General features: G+C 39.6%; 1 protein-coding gene across 1 annotated transcript in view; it reads left to right on the top strand.

Annotated features, from left to right (window-relative positions):
* Positions 1-17822, top strand: part of PARG (poly(ADP-ribose) glycohydrolase) — a 100440-nt gene that overhangs the window by 50564 nt on the left and 32054 nt on the right. The window contains exon 9 of the mRNA XM_075217000.1: positions 12616-12776. Coding sequence (XP_075073101.1) covers positions 12616-12776 — 161 coding nt within the window. The remainder of the gene's footprint in view (positions 1-12615; positions 12777-17822) is intronic.

Genomic DNA, 17822 nt, shown 5'->3' with positions numbered 1-17822 from the left:
GAGGGGGCAGAGGAGGACGACAGCGTGACAGAGGGCAGAGGAGGGGGGACATCGTGAGTGAGGGCAGAGGAGGGTGGACATCGTGAGAGAGGGCAGAGGAGGGGGGGGCATCGTGAGAGAGGGCAGAGGAGGGGGACAGCGTGACAGAGGGCAGAGGGGGCAGTGTGAGAGAGGGCAATGTGTCTGGATGCAGAGGGGGCAGTGTGTCTGGATGCAGAGGGGGCATTTTTGCATACAACTAAATAAGTATTTCTGTCCTGACCTAAATACTTATTACAATTTTTTGACCCAACTACTTCTAAAACAGGACTGCTCAATAATTATTTTGAAGGGGTGCCTTGAAAAAATTTGGAGACTCTAAGGGTGCCGCGAACTGCAAAAGTTTGGGAACCACTGGTCTACCCTCTTCTTCTTTTAACAGTCAACACTATCTTTTCACAAATCAGTCATTCTCTTTTGCTCATACCAGCCTTAACTAACATTTCTATCCTCTCTCTCCACTGGTATCTTTTCAATCCTTATTCAAGTATGTGATGGTAACTCCTGTTCTGGAAAAAAACATGAATTCTGATCACCATCTCTCAATTCCTATGCTCTTCCAGGCAGTTATAGATGCTTGCCTGTGCTCCCCTGACACACTTCTTTTTCTCACACAAGTTATTGGACACTCTTCAGTCTGGCTTTCATTTCCAAAAAATCCATACAGGCTGCACGGATTAAGGAGGTGGTCAATGGGTTGCCTGCTGCTTAATCCAAAGGCCACTACTCATCATCAGCTGATTATATAGCGCAAGTAAATTCCTTGGCACTTTACAATTGGGAACAAACACAGTAATAAAACAATACTGGGTAATACAAGGCAGAGGGGTAAGTAGGCCCTCCTCGCAAGCTTACAATCTATAGGACAAAGGGAGTTTGATACATGAGGTTATGTCACATTGGTCCTGCCAGAATGTAAAGGTAGAAAGTGCAGCGTGGGCTATATGATCCAATCACACAGCAATGTTGGTCAGGGAGTCAGTGGGTTGTTATCTTGTGTGAAATGTGTAAAGGCTGATAATTGGTTTAGAGGTTGGTTGAGGAATATTGTAAGCTTGCCTGAAGAGGTGGGTTTTCATGGGGAATGTTTAAAGTCCAGAAAAAAGTCTTATTGTGCGAGGGAGGGAATTCCACAAAGTGGGTGCACCCAAAAAAAATGTCCTGTAATTGAAAATAGGGACATGTAATGGGAGTGTATGAAAGACGAGGATCAAGTAAAGGGATGTATGTTGGTGCAGTTTTGTTGATGGCCTTGTATGTTAGTAGATATATATTTGTATTCAGTAAAAAAAACAGGCAACCAATGTAGAGACTGACAGAATGGCTCAGCAGAGGGAGAACAGTTTGCAAGGAAAATTAATCTAGCTGCTGCATGCAAAATAGATTTTGGGGGTGAAAATCTGGTTCGGGGAAGACCCAGTAAGGAGGGATTGAAATAGTCTGCGCGGAAGATGATGAATGCATGAATTAAAGTTTTTGCATTTTTTTGTGTGAGATATGTACGTATTCTCGAAATGTTTTTTACATGTATGCAACATGATTTAAATATAGACTTGATGTGGGGAACAAAGGATAATTTTGAGGCAAGGATCACAACTAGGCTGCGAGCTTGCAGGGTGGGATTTATAGAAATGCCAGGTAAATGAGCAGTATGATATTATAGGTATTACAGAGACCTGGTGGGATGATACACATGACTGAACAGTCAACTTGGAAGGCTATTCTCTCTTCAGGAGGGATAGGGTAAATAAAAGGGGAGGAGGAGTATGTCTTTATATTAAGCCAGAATTAAATCCAAGTATTCAGGAAGTTATATATGAGAATATTGGTGATAATATAGAGGCATTGTGGGTGGAAATATCCAGCGGAGGAAAAAGTTCAGAGAAGTTGCTGATAGGGATATGCTATAAACCGCCAGATGTTAGTATGATTGAGGAAGCCCAACTTCTACAGCAAATTGAAAAGGCTACACAACTAGGTCAAATTTTAATTATGGGGGATTTTAATTATCCGGACATTGATTGGAGTACTGAGACCTGCGGTACAGCTAGGGGAAATAGGTTTCTGAGCACGCTAAAAGACCATTACATGTCCCAATTAGTAGAGGAACCAACAAGGAACTGGACTATACTGGACCATAGTAATAACAAACAATGTAGACATAATATCAAATATTCAAGTAAGGGAGCACTTGGGAGACAGTGACCATAATATGGTCTCTTTTGAAATTAGTTTCCAGAAGCAACGGTATAAGGGATCAACTAGGACTTTAAACTTTAGAAAGGCAAATTTTAATATGCTAAAGGAGTCTATAAAGAGGATAGACTGGGACAAAGCCTTTGAAGGAAAAAATACGGAAGAAAAGTGGGCTGTCTTTAAAATGTTGTTGGAAACATACATGTATAAGTTCATTCCTATGGGAAATAAATGTAAAAGAATTAAGTCTAAACCAATGTGGCTAAATAAAAAGGTAAGGGAAGAAATGCAAAGGAAGAAGCGTGCATTTAAATTGTTTCTGTCTGAAGGGTCAGAGGAGTCCTTCCGTAGGTACAAGGAATGTAATAAAACATGCAAAAAGGAAATTAGATTGGCTAAATTAGAAAATGAAAGGCACAATGCAAAAGAAAGTAAGACAAACCCCAAAAAGTTTTTTAAGTATATAAATGGCAAAAGGATTAAAAAAGATAATATAGGACCCCTAAGAAGTGAGATGGGTGAATTGATAAATGATACTAAGGAGAAAGCAGAGGTATTAAACACTTTCTTTTCTTCAGTATTTACTAGAGAGGAACAAATGGTAGAAGTAATACATAAAAATGGAAATGAAACCATGCCATTAATTAATACTTGGTTGTCAGAGGAAGAAGTCCAAAGGCGACTGAAAAATATTAAGATAAATAAAGCTCCAGATCCAGATGGCATACACCCAAGGGTCCTTATGGAGTTAAATTCGGAAATAGCTAGGCCGCTATTCTTAATTTTCAGAGATTCAATCTCCTCAGGCTGAGTACCAAGGGATTGGCGAATAGCAGATGTGGTGCCGTTGTTTAAAAAGGGGACGAGATCACAACCAGGGAATTATAGACCTGTAAGCCTGACATCAATAGTGGGGAAACTACTGGAAGGTATTTTAAGGGATAGTATTCAGGATTACTTGATACGCCATAAAATTATTAGTGGGAATCAACATGGATTTGTGAGGGATAGGTCATGTGAAACTAATCTAATTAGTTTCTATGAGGAAGTTAGTGGAAACATAGACCAGGTTAGCACAGTAGATGTGGTCTACTTAGATTTTGCAAAGGCTTTTGATACAGTGCCACACAAGAGGTTGGTTTACAAAATTAGGGAACTGGGTCTAGGAATCAACATTTGTACTTGGATCGAAAACTGGTTAGAGAATAGGGAACAGAGAGTTGTGATAAATGGAACATTTTTAAATTGGTCAAAAGTTTTAAGTGGAGTACCTCAAGGTTCCGTGCTGGGGCCACTCCTTTTTAATATATTTATTAATGACCTTGGTGATGGTTTAGAGAGTAAAGTTTCTATTTTTGCAGATGACACTAAACTCTGTAAGGTAATAAAATCAGAGCAAGATGTAGCTTCTCTACAGAGGGACTTAAATAAACTGGAGGATTGGGCGGCCAAATGGAATATGAGGTTTAACACAGATAAATGTAAGGTTATGCATTCAGGGATCAAAAACAAGAACGCAATCTATAAATTAAATGGAATTAATTTAGGAGAATCTGTAATGGAAAAGGATTTGGGAGTGCTCGTAGACAGTAGACTTAGCAATAGTGCTCAATGTCAAGCAGCAGCTGCAAGGGGAAACAAAGTATTAGCATGCATAAAAAGGGGCATAGATGCAAGGGAAGACAGTGTAATTTTGCCACTGTATAAATCGTTGGTAAGACCTCATCTTGAATATGCAGTACAGTTCTGGGCACCACTCTATAAAAAAGATAATTTGGAACTAGAAAGGGTTCAGAGAAGGGCGACAAAATTGATAAAGGGTATGGAGTCATTAAGTTATGAGGAAAGGTTAACCAGTTTAGGCATGTTTACTTTAGAAAAGAGGCGTCTAAGGGGAGATATGATTACTATGTACAAGTACATTAGGGATCAATACAGAGAACTTTCATGGGAACTTTTTACCCCAAGGACTATACAAAGGACACATGGTCACCCCCTAAGGTTAGAGGAGAGGAAATTTCACAACCAGCAAAGGAAGGGGTTCTTTACAGTAAGGGCAGTCAAGATATGGAATTCATTGCCAGGGAAGGTTGTGATGGCAGATTCAATAGATATGTTTAAGAAAGGGTTAGACAAATTTTTAGCGGAAAGGTGTATCCAGGGATACGACCGTTAATTAAAATGTAGGATAGTAGTGGATATATGGTAAAAATAGGACTGCAATATTGAGTCTGGGGGGATTTTCACAATTGAAACAGATTGGCGGTTACTTACTCTGGATCAATTTCAAATATAAGTGCAGGATCGCAGGAGATCCAAAATAGGTTGAACTTGATGGACTGGTGTCTTTTTTTAACCTCCTCAACTATGTTACTATGTTACTATGTTACCATGTGTCTTCTGTTGGCGGTTGGGAATATTATTAACTGTGTTTTGAAAGTTTGAGTTGGCGATAGGACATTGCAGAGGAAATAGCAGGAAGACGGTCAGTAATGTGGGATAACACAGATGGTGAGAGATCAGGAGAGAGTAGATAAATTTGGGTATGATCCGTTTAGATATGATGCTAAAAGCCAAAGGAGCTTATGCTTTTTCCAAGAGAAGTGGTATAAATAGAGAACAGCAGAGGACTTAGTACTGGGCTCTGTGGTACTTCAACTGATAACGGAAGTGGAGCAGAGGTGAATTCAGAGAAATTAATACTGAAAGAGTGATTAGCTAGGTCACAGCCTTCTGGCAAGGGTTGTCAGACCGTGGTAAGGATGTGTTGGCCTCCCACGGACTTCCGACTATCTTGGATGCTATCATTTCACTTTGTAATATGGTGGATTTACGTTTCTGGTAGAGGTCTGCAGAGAAAGATCAATCCCGTCGGTCATCTTTCAGGCTAGCCCCTCACTTTCAGCCACCAATGCCTGAAGAGCCCATGCAAATTGGTAGAATCTGCTTAACTCCAAAGGAGAACAGGACAGAAGAAGCAGAGACAAACTACTGTGTAGAGCTTGGTCACTTCTTGAGCTCCTGTCCTAAGAGATCGGGAAACGCGAGCCCTAATCTGCTCTGGGGAGGTCAGGTTGGGATCTTCTAAATCCTCCTCATAAATGGTCTGCTCCATTCCAGGGTCCCTGCGGTATGTGTCTTCAGAATATCGTTCGCAAGCCTTACTAGACTCAGGTGCTGCCGTGAATTTTATTTTGCAATTTTTAATTCTGTAGTGGTTTCTACCCACACCTCCTTTGGAGACGCATGTCATCTTGACCATCGATGGCTCTCAGCTTTCCGGAGATATGATTTGTCATCAGACTAAGCCTCTCACCCTCCGCATAGGAGCCCTCCACGTGGAGAAGATCTAATTTCCGGTATTACCTCGCACCACCACGCCCATCATCCTGGGCTTCGTTGGCTTCGTTTACACTCTCCTCATGTGGACTGGAGCACGTCTGAGATCCTTGCCTGGGGCTCCTATTGTCATTCCAACTGCCTAACTCTGGTAAAACCTCTGGTAGTCTCTTTCTACCTTTGCAGCTTCAACTGAACGTCTTCCTCCACACTGTCCATGGGATTGCCCCATAGACCTACTGCCGGGGAAGAATCCTCCAAGAGGACGTGTCTACCCTCTTTCTCAACCCGAAGCCCAGGTCATGCCCGAATATGGTAAGGAGAACCTCCAGAAGGGTTTCATCAGACCCTCAGTCTCTCCACCCGGGGCTAGGTTCTTTTTTGTAAAAAAGAAGGACGGATACCTACGTCCTTGTATTGATTATCGTGGACTAAATGCCATTACCATCAAGAACCGCTATCCTATCCCCCTCATCACTGAGTTATTTGATCGCATCAAGGGATCTTTTCTAAATTGGATCTCCGAGGGGCCTACAATCTCATTCGCATCCGGACTGGAGACAAAGTTTCCACGCAAAATAACCTCAAAGTGTCCAGTGGTCACTTTTTTAAAAGGGGGGTACTGTCATACGCAGGCCTTGCAAGCATGTATCGGCGCCCTTACCATCTTCCTGCAGACGGTGATCCCGGCGTCTCGGCCGCATCCATCTGATGGCGGGCGCCATCTTGCCATCTGGTCTGCGCATGCGCAGACCCGCTCTCCCTTTTTCAGACCTCCCACTCGCTCCTTATTGGTCACAGACTCCTGGAGGGGTATTTAAAGCACCTGTTTCCCTTGTCAAGTGCCTGTTCTTTATGCTCACTCCCTGCAGCAGTAAGGACCTGGCTCTTTCTCTCTCTGCTCCAGTCTGCTGGCTATATTAAACTCCCGCTGTTCCAGTGACTCCATTGCTACTATCCTGAATTACTACCATTGTGTCAGATATAGTTCTGCATCTCCAGGTCGCTGGCTATATTGTACTTCCGCTGTTCCAGTGACTCCATTGCTACTATCCTGTGTTACCTCCTTGTGTACAGCTCTCGCCTGCTTCCTCTGTTCCTGGCTCCTCCAAACCACTCTGCCTGGTACTCTCTCAAGGGACCGCGACCTGCGGGATAGAGGCTGCTAAGACCATACCTCCTTGAGGGGGTTCCTGGTGAAAACCATCTACCCGTCAGTCTCTGCCACCTTGAGTGAGTCCTGTCAAATTGGGCAGATTCAGGGGATCCCTAGGTCATCCTAGGAAACTGTGACCGTAATATATGTGAGGAAATCATTAGAGGTACGGGATTTACACCAGTGACTTTCTACTTTATGAGGTTTTTGAATATGTTGTGTTACTTTAGTGTGCCACAGCTGACGTCGAAGTCGACGTGGAGTATGAAGATTTGCTGGAGCCATTTGATCAAAGGCTGTTGCTACTCTCTTCTAATTCTCCTTGAACTCTGCTGAGCTTGACATGATCAACCACTCACTTTTCATTCAGATACTACATTCCCTAGGTGTTCAAAATCCTCCTATCCTGGTTGTCATCCTACTTATGAAAGTACTCCTCCAGTATTAGTTTCCCTCGATCTGTGTCCTCTCGCTCGATCCTAGGCCCTCAGGTCTTCTCTGTTTGTACCACTTTTCTTTGAAAATTAATAAGGTCCTCCTCAGATGACACAGAAATTTATCTCCTCTGTTGTACTGTGTTACTGAATGTCTTCCTGCTATTTCATCTTTGATGTCTTCTCGCCACCTAAAACCGAAGATTTTTAAAGCTGAGCTAATAACTTTTCCACCAGTCAACAGAAGCTACTTAACTGAAATATCTATTTCTCTTAACACAATAGTACATCCTAGACTTCAAGTCTGCTGCTAGGTGTCATCTTGACTCAAATTTCAGAGTCAGTTTGGATGTGGGAAACAAAGAACAATTTTGTTACATTTATCTAAGAAACATCTAAAATATACACACTTTTCACACAAGACACTTTAATTCAGTCCACTAGGATGGAAACCTGGGGACAGTAAGTCACATAATGCAAGTACAAAAATAGTGGGGCTATGTGCATGCTTTCTCAGGTGTGTTTAACTCCTTGGAGGATCTTTGTGCTTTAGGTCTAATGTCCAGTTAACAGTCTATGGATGGAACATATAAAAACTGGGGATTGGTGCACAGGAGCTTATCGCTGTCCTCATAGACTGTTAGGCTGCCGGTGAATAGCAAAGAATCTTTGTGGATGAGGAGGGTCTTTGCCAGGGCTCCCAGAGCAGCCCTCACATGGTAAATTACAGCTGTGTTTCATTATGCAGCAATGCAGATTGATAGTCACCGCACGGTATTAATAACTAGACCCCTGTATTTCACATTTGAAATGTAATGCAATCGGTCAAGACAAGGACTGTTCTAAATAATTTTCTGTATTTTTTTGTATGTATTTATTTCTACTAGTCACCACACAATTATTTATGCATAGATTGCCTTGATAAATGTTGTTGCCAGTTTTTTCCACATTATCCTACCTGAAACTGACTATACAGTAGGTAAATAATTACAAAATGTATTCATCCCCCTGTTGCGATAGCTTTAAGCATGTATCACAAAATGTCTGTCTTACGAGCTTAATTTCCATTTTTCAATACCACATTCATGCAAATGTATTCTTATTTTTCACCGTTATTATACATACATATTATATTATTCAAATCCCTTCTGTCAAAATGGGGGAATACAGACAATTGGAAAGTTTGAAAATTTGTTGGCACGGTATCTAATTCAGAGATCAATGCAGTACTTTTTCTCATGGCTGACACAACTTAATGAAGCATGAGACTTGTGAGTTAGGTAACTCTTTCATTGTTGGAGTTACTGCCTTGTCAATATACTGTCTGCTGTTTTCCTTGTTTTCAAGTTTGTTATTTATTTCATTCTGACACATGGAAAATATTCATCAGGTTTGAAACCTGTGTGTTGTTATTATAGTGACTCAAGTCACACTTGAAAGAGCATGGAGCATGCAATATAAATGGGTTTAGATTGTCAGCAGTCCGCAAAAAAGCTTAAAGAAGAAGTATAATCGCATGATGATTCTTAACCATAATAAATTAATTAACTTTGCAATTCATTTAATTAGGATTGTTTTGTTATATTATTCCATTTTTATTTGAGTATTTTTAGTCACAACTAGTCCTTTATATCTACAGCTGTATCAGTTATATTAGTGATAAGCAGCTTGATATACTTCAAGTGCCGCACATTGCGCTTAATTTCAAAAATACAAAAAAGCCAGAAAATGACCTCGGGACACCCACGTCACTCATTTCACTTGCTCACGCACCTCACTTGCTCCGAAATATCACCACCTGCCAATCAGACCTTCCATTTTCCACAAAAGGCGTCCACATGCACTCAGATCCCACATGTACTCCAAACTACCCTCTTCATTACTGTCACGTCTCTCCTACATGCTCTCCCCCACTTTAACAGCTTGGTCCCGCAGAAGAGCTAGAGAGCACACACTACACTTCCTCCTTCACCTCTGGTATGCTGCGGGACCTTCCTGCAGACGAAGTCACATGACACGGAAGTTAGCTGCTGCCTTAGTACTCTTGCATTACATTTTTCTTATTAATAATGAACACACACACACACCCCTTAATTGTCTATTTAAATTAAACAGTGGACAACGTCCAAATGATAACTACTCGGCCTGAGTGACAAGGTCTGATCTTGTTCCCCATCCTGTGTTTATCTCATTTACATGTTGCTGCTGGAGATAGGAGCATATAAATTGGGATGAGAGATTATTTGAAGCTTTATCTACATGAACCTGTTTAAAAATGGCTGTGGTGGTACTGCTTTAATAGCAAAATACAAACAAACGGAGGATGCTGCCAGTGAATCTATGTGAAATACTGCTTGCCTCCTCACGGTGATGCTCCTGCCTCCCTCAGAAGTGTTTTGGCATTTGCTTTTTTGAGTTGAGCTTTTACCAGTACAATATATGTTACTGATAGTGTGTACTAACACCCTCAGGGGCAGATTCATTTGGCCGCGTTACTGTAAAAAGTAACGCGGCCTGCGCATTATTACCGTAATAAAGTGCTTAATTACTGTTATTACGGTCATTTCAACGGCGCCTCTTTGCTTGCGGCTCCCTGAGCCGCGAACAGAAAGCAGGGTTAAAATTACCGTAATAACGGTAGTACTTTTTTCTCTGCACTATTCTGAGGGGAATTGAATTCCCCCCATAGAGATTCTAAGGGGAGAATTTAATTCCCCCCAGAGTAACACTGCGCTAAACATATTACCGTTAATACGGTAATTTTAACCCTGCTTTCTGCTTGCGGCCCTGGGATCCACGAGCAAAAAGCCTGCGTTGAAATTACTGTGTTAGCGGTAATTACACACACTATTACCGTAATATCAGTAATAGTGCGCAGGACGTATTACTTTCGGCAGTAAAACGGCCAATTGAATTCCCCTCCTAAGAGATAGCTGAACACTATTTCTGGACCTAAGCCAAATGCTAACCATCTTACAATATCTGTCTACTAAAAATGTAAAAAAATATTTTAGAAGAGAAACATATGAAACATCCAGAAGCCAAGTCAGAGGGACTCAATAAAATAGATGTAAGGCTCCCCTTTATATTTCTTCTAATCCTCTTTGCTTGTGCCATTTGGCACACTAGTAAAAGAAGCACGCAGTAGTACATGGATTAAAACACTGCCTGCATAGGCAACCAATATATGGACTTATCTGACAGCATTTATATAGCGCCAGTAATTTCCTTAGCGCTTTAGTATTGGGAACAAGCACAGTAATAAAACAATACTGGGTAAAGCTGGGTACACACTACACAGTTTTCATCCAATAATCGGCTCAATCAGCCGACATACGACCGCTCGTTCAAAAGTCGAGTCAGTGTGTGTAGTGACACGATGGTCGAAAGTCTGCCCAAATGGACGATTGTCGCCTCATTTGGTTGGCCGTGCCGTTAAATATTTTCGTTCCAGTCTCGTTTCCGCTGTGCAGTGTGTATAAACTTCCGACCGATCCACAATGGTGAGTACGAAATTACAGTCATTGCTCACGACAACATAGCTGTAAAAAGTCAGCTGCTCTTCCCTTTATCGTCTAAAACAAGGCTAGTGTGTATGCAGTCCATGGACCGAGCGATCGGACCATCGATCGTATGTAAAATCGATCAGCATAAAAAGTTGGTGGAAAATTCTGTAGTGTGTACCCAGCTTAATACAGACAGACATAATAGAAATAAATGGACAGGTCACACACACAAACACACACACACACACACACACACACACACACACACACACACACACACACACACTCTTTAATTCATGTAACACTGAATTTGTAAGACAAACAATATTATAGATGTGACAGTGCTATTACATAATAATTAAATTCACACACTGGGGCATATTCAATTAGCTTTTGGATTCGCGGCAACGCGCCGGAACAGCCACGAAACATAATACACGGTACCGCAATAACGTGGATTTTCGTTCGCAGCCCATAGGGTTGCGAACGAAAATCCGCATTAATGCGGTACCGTAATACCCGCAAGAACGCGCACTTTTCGCGGTAACGCGCGTTACCGCGAATCCAAAAGCTAATTGAATATGCCCCACTGTGTGTATTTTTTATTTTCATTTTGTAATATTAAGGGTTGCATTGATAAAAAAGAATATTCTGTATTCTAGGTATTTACCTGCTTCTATGATGCTTGTTTCTGCTTTTCTCCATAATGCCATTCACTTATGTCAGAGATACATACACATGACCTCGCATCAGTAGTGCAATTTGTTCATTAGCAAGTTTCAAAACTTTGCTGTGGCAGAGTATACCAATCACTTTACACAGTGTTTTTACAGGCTTTCTTGTAGAAGCACTTTTTAGTTTACTCAGTACTAACAATTGTGGAAACTGCAGGCATGACCGAAATTGATTCATCAAAATGCATGTGTGTATGTTGCATTTTTGTTTGTTTGTTTATGGGGGGGGGTAAACTGTTGATTTTCAGTGCCAGTGTTTATGAGCCCTTATTGTGGTTTGATAATCCTTTCTTCATATAAAACATGGGCATGGCCTAGTACCAAGGGGTATTTGTGACATCATTGTAGGTGTGCTCAGTTTCAGAAAGATCGGAAAATTTGCTAGAGGACACTCAAAGGTATGAGACAAGTCTCCTGATTCTACACAAAGGGCTAGCATAAAACTTTGTTTAGTATATAAATTCCCTTCTGCTAGTCAAAACTAAAATAATACTAGATTTAAATCTTTGGTGTAGTTTGAGGACCACAGAGTAGTCCTCTCCCTGGACCTTTGACATTTGCAGAAGTGAGTTGAGACTTAGGTGAGGAATAGGCTTCATGATAAAAATAAAAAGTGTTTATTTTGAAAGTACAGTATTGCAAAAATTATACAGCTGTATTATTAGAATTTCTATCCATCACGTAACTATGCTTATTTTGTTGTCCATTTAGAAGCATGTTTAGTTAAGTAAATTGTTTAAGGGCAGTGTAAAATTAGACTGTACAATGTACATGTAAATTATTTTTGTTTGTGTATTAATAGTAAGCTATTTACACCACTCTAGTGACATTTTTTTTATTTGGCTTTTTTTTTTCTTAAAAGCATAGTAAATAACTGACATGTATACTGTGTCCATATACACCTGCATAACTTGTACCAATATAATCTGAGTTTCTACGAATCTTGATTGTCTACTGTGATCTATAACTCCAAGGTCCTTTATTATTTTTATTGATTGCAAATCTGCAATCTGTCAAACAAAACCCCTTTAACCAATCATCCAGGATAAATGACTTTTCAGTTTAATGGGGCTGTTGATTTAAGGACCAGCTAAAAGTACCAAATTACTCTTGCTAAAATTTGGTCAATTCAATCCCCTGTTCGTGTTTTCCAAATTGCTAAATTAATTATTGCTGACCATTCTTTCTTTCTTTTTTTTTCTATATTCCAGCCCATTCCATTGCTGAAGAAAAGAATGAATCATTCAATCACCATGTCACAGGAGCAGATATCTTGTCTTCTGGCCAATGCTTTCTTCTGTACATTCCCACGGCGGAATGCCAAAATGGGAAATTCAGAGTACTTTACTTACCCGGACATAAACTTCAACAGGTATTTGTTACATATTAAGAGCTGACCTTAGGTGAAATGTGGTTGTGTATCTGTAATTCCTTCCCTTTCGTGCCTAACTTTATTTTCCCAGTCATTTATTTTACCTATCTGTTGTTTCAACTAAGCCTCTTGACCTGTGCAATGTGCCTGAGGACAGTTTCAATATAGTTGTCGCCTTTTTGTGACTTCCAGCTGGTACAGTCCTTAGCGTTGGTGTGCCTTATGTATGATACCGAATTCCAGTAATACTTACCATTCTAGCCATAACCTTACAGTTACCCTAACGAAACTGCAGAAAATTTCAGATGAAAATTATTTCAAAATGCATTGTTTTTGATATCACGCAGGAATGTGGGTGAAAGGTTTATATAGTTGGTTGATGGAGGGAAGGGTTGTTTCTTTTTTACATTAGTCATAACATGACTTGATTACTTTCCTTATGCCCAGTACCTAAATACACAAATTTTTATTAACTTCCACTGTTGATCTGAGAAAATTGAAATAAATACTAACTTGTTTTTTGTTTTCTCAGAACAGCAAAAAGAATTAATATCATCTTGTGTATTTAGGTATTGGGCATGAGGATAGTAATTAGACTATAGATTTTACTACTCCACACACCTACCGTTACCGGAGCTGGTTTAATGCATTACTTAGTAATAAAATGTCAAAATGATTTATAGGAGGCGTGGCTTAGGCAGCCTAATGTAATGCTTCTTAAAACACACTTGTAAATTCTTTAAGGTCCTATTAATAGTAATAGGTATTATGGAAGGATTTTTGGAAAATTGTACATGTTAATTTGTTTTTCCAAGGGTGGGAAAGTGTTATTTTATCAACAATCTTTTGCGTCTGCAATGCTCTGCAATGCATATAAGAGAGGCTGGCTGATTTACATAGTCACTCAGTATCCAGTGAACTGTAGAAATGCAATTGACAGAAGAGATTTAACAGATTGAGGAAAGATTGTAAGTGACATCCTACTTGAATATAATTAACCAGTTGTGCTCAAGTTGATAGATGGTTCCAAAAAGTCTGGGGGAAAAAGTATTATTCTGTCATAAGACTAATTGTTTGTTATTTCTGATTAGGAAACTACTTTTGTGTGATAATTGAAGTACTTAAAAATCAATACTTATTGATTTAGGCAACCTGTAGTTCTCCGACTATTGCAGTTATAAGTCCATTGACGGCTCTTGGGTGCTGGGAGCAGATTTTTGTGTGTATGTGCCTTATTTGTAGCATCCTTTTGGTCAGTGTTTTGGTGCAAAAAAAAAAAAGTCTCATCCAAGAAGTTTTAATTATCAGCGCTGGTAAAGCAACATCGCCACCTAATTTTATTGTTGTTAATTTGCTCTTTCCTCTCTCCAGAAGCTCCATGCAGCCACTTTTTTTTTTCATCTTCTCCCCGTTCTTGCGTGGGTTTCATCTGGGTGCTCTGGTTTCCTTCCACAGTCCAAAAACATACTAATAGGTTAAATGGCTGCTAACAAATTGACCCGTGTGTGTGTGTGTGTGTGTGTGTGTGTGTGTGTGTGTGTGTGTGTATATAATAAATCTAGCCAGCATAGGCAGTGCTAACTCACTTATTTGCACCTAAATCAAGTTGATAGCTTGGCTTACCACTTTTGCAGGTGCAGTTTAACAGCAAATATACAGTCCTCGTACTGCAGAAGTTTCCTCCTCAGGCAGTCACTGGTCACATGACACAATTCTAGGTATTGAAAGCCCCCCCTCATTCCTCCCCTTGAACACTGGAGTAGCTTTGGGTCCATAGTGCAGGACTCTCCTGAGCTCCTGTATGGTAGAATCCTACACTAAGGGGACAGATCTCTCGTCCGTCTCCAACTGGTCCTAGGTTTTGGCTCTCCTCTCTCCAGCAGAACACACCTTCACTTTAGCCTGGGACCTCTACTGAACTCTAGGCTGAACCCATCACTGAACTGTAGATGGTTGTGGTCACACACCTTTCAATACTGTTGGGGATGATCCCAAACTCCAGGGCAGTCAGCTTGCAAATTAGTGCCACTCTGCCTACAAACAACTGTCATTAATATAATATTGTTTGTGTGTATACATAAAATAATTTCCAGTGGGCATACATAACTGACCATGTAGCGTAACATTGAACTAATAGTTCATAAAGGCTATATATGCCAAAAACAAAGTCCTTTCCTAGGCAAAGGTGTCCACATGCTTATCCATTATTCCCTCTAAACTGAGTGGTTTGTAAATGAGTTGAAAAGCTGTACAAATTCAGAAATCGGCTTAATTAAAAAATCTTTTTGGTGCAGCCTGCAGAATGAAACATTTAGTTATTAAAGCTTTAAAGCCTTTGAGAGTCAGAAAGTTTGTAGAAATAAATGTAAGTATATTTCCTTATTGTCATCAGCCAGAACACAAAACAGAAAAACCGCTTCAAATCACCACTATAACTTAAATACAGCTTCTCTTCAGCAGAAAGGATGAACAGAAATACAGCTTTATCTTAAACAAATCAAAAGTTTTTTTTTTTTTTTTTAACAGAGACACCCAGCTTGTCACAATGCAGTAATATGCTTCTAGTTTTCCCAGGTCTGCATGCTGTCTCTGGTTAATAAGGGAACTTCCTTCTGTCTCAGCCAGCTCCCCTTATCTCGGGAACTGTGATTTAACAAAGGGGAGTCTGATGAGGACTCAATCCAGCTCACAGAAACATCTGCAAGACCTGATAGGTAATGATGGGAATACAGCTGCTCACTGGGATATGAACAAAAACTAAAGTGGAACAACAAGCCAGTGGCGCAGAAGTCTTTCTCTATACAATGCTAACGTAATGGCACAAGCCTGAGACGCACACTGCTACAGTTAGTGTGAGCAAAGTATTGTGTATTTATTTTGGAGGTGAGAGCTGTGTTAAATAACTAGCAGCTATCCTGAAAAAAAAGATTTACATGAGGGTTCTGGGCAACTTAAAATTTTGGCAAGGATATATAAATCCTGCTCCCATTCCCAGATACAGGACTTCTTTGTGTCTGCACCCACTTTGTGGAATTCCCTCCCTCGCACAATAAGACTATCTTCTCTAAACTACTCTCTAAAAACACACCTCTTCAGAAAAGCTTATACAATTCCTCAACCACTCTCTTATCCTCCCTAGGTTATCCTATTACCACCCTTTACACAGTTAACACAAAACAACAACCCTTTGACCAACATAGCTATGTTGGTGGATCATATAGCTCACTAAGCACATTTAATCTTTTCAACCTGGCTAGACCAATATGCAATATGTAGCACTTAACCTCATTTATCAAACTTCCATTGTCCCATAGATTGTAAACTTGCGAGCAGGGCCTTCTTACCTCTGTTTCTTGTTGTATTACCCAGTATTGTTTTATTACTGTGTTTTGTGTCTAATTGTAAAGCAATAGGGAATTTACTGGCACTATATAAATAAATGTTGAAGATGATTGTTTATAGCTAACTTGGCTAGACAGAAATAATAATAAAGCACAAGTGCAGCTAAGAGAAAAAAAAACAACCAATAAATAAACCGTAAAATACACTTATATCGGCCATGTAGTAAAACAAGCAAAATCAATGTAGTCACAATTAGGATAAAGCTTGTGAACCAGACTAAACAGGGTCTTGTGTTCCTTCTTTGATGGGCAATCTGGAACACATTGTTCAATATGGTAATGTTCCTGGTTTAAATAAATAAATAAGCCATGACCTATGCAAAGTAGTAATCTAATTAAAATTATACATATATAAGATTAGCATAGACATATAAAAGTTTATATCTTATACAGAAAATATAAAATGCATAAGCCAGATAACAAAATATAGAGACAGCCATAAAATGGCATAATAATTATCAAGCATATAAAACTACTTTTAAAACATGACTATTTCAACCACAAAAAAAGATTTATATATGTTATTAGTATAAGGTTATTCTAAAAATATGACAACTAAAAGAACTGTTTAAAACCATGCTCAATCAAAGCATTTAACGATAAAAAAATAAATAAATATTATAGCATAGAATCGATTACGAACATTTTACTGGGATCGTTTCTATGCCATAAAATGTATGATGAATATAATTTGCATAATGGCATTCTGTGAAGTGGCGGTAAATATAACGTGACGTGTTCTTTAGTTTAACAAACTGTTGATGTTAAAAAATGTATTCTTTCAACTATAGTTTGACCTGTATATTGAAAATTCCAATTGTGGATAAGTACATTAACTGCACAGTTCACTTGGCAAGTAATATTTGTTAACAATGTATTTCTATTACTAAAAGAAGAAAAGGAGTCAGTACTTTGGGTCCTATGTTTGCACATGTGGTATTTGGCCCCTCCCACCCAAATTTTTTTTTTTCACATGTGCTTCACAAATCTACTGCATAGGCTGGGCAGTTTTTCTCATCTGGACTATTGACAAACCATGCATTCATATGCTATGCCATTAACAATGTTTTGCTACAAGTCATGGGACACTCACCTTAAAAAAAACTAATTGTAAAATATGCAATAATTTCTTTAATCCACACATGTCACATAAACAAATATCTACGTGGAACGAAAATATTGAACGGTACAATCAACCAAATGAGGCGACAATCGTCTATTTGGGCAGACTTTCAACCATCGTGTTACTACACACACTGACCCGATTTTCGAACGAGCGGTCGTATGTCGGCTGATTTGAGCCGATTATTGGACAAAATCCCTGTAGTGTGTACCCAGCTGTCCAGAACGTGACCATACCCAGCTGAACCAACTCCTATTTCTTGGATAAGAATGTATGGCAGTAGGCAGCCAGTGTTTCCTTCTTACCATTCTGAGCTGGTTATAAGCTCTAAATACAATTGTCAATATTTGCATAAGAGATCAGTTTCACTAATAGATATAGTATCTAGCTAACTTATTCCTCATTATTATTGTAGAGTAGATCTAGGAAACGACGTACAAGATACTTATTCTGTTTTTTAGATTAAAAGAACATTAATGTGCCAGGGATTGATTACTTGTCAGAAATTATGCAGTGATGCCT

This window comes from Mixophyes fleayi, chromosome 6 (assembly GCF_038048845.1).
Source record: "Mixophyes fleayi isolate aMixFle1 chromosome 6, aMixFle1.hap1, whole genome shotgun sequence".
Taxonomy (NCBI): domain Eukaryota; kingdom Metazoa; phylum Chordata; class Amphibia; order Anura; family Limnodynastidae; genus Mixophyes; species Mixophyes fleayi.
The sequence above is the reverse complement of the archived record's forward strand: the minus strand, read 5'-3'. Positions and strand labels throughout refer to the sequence as shown.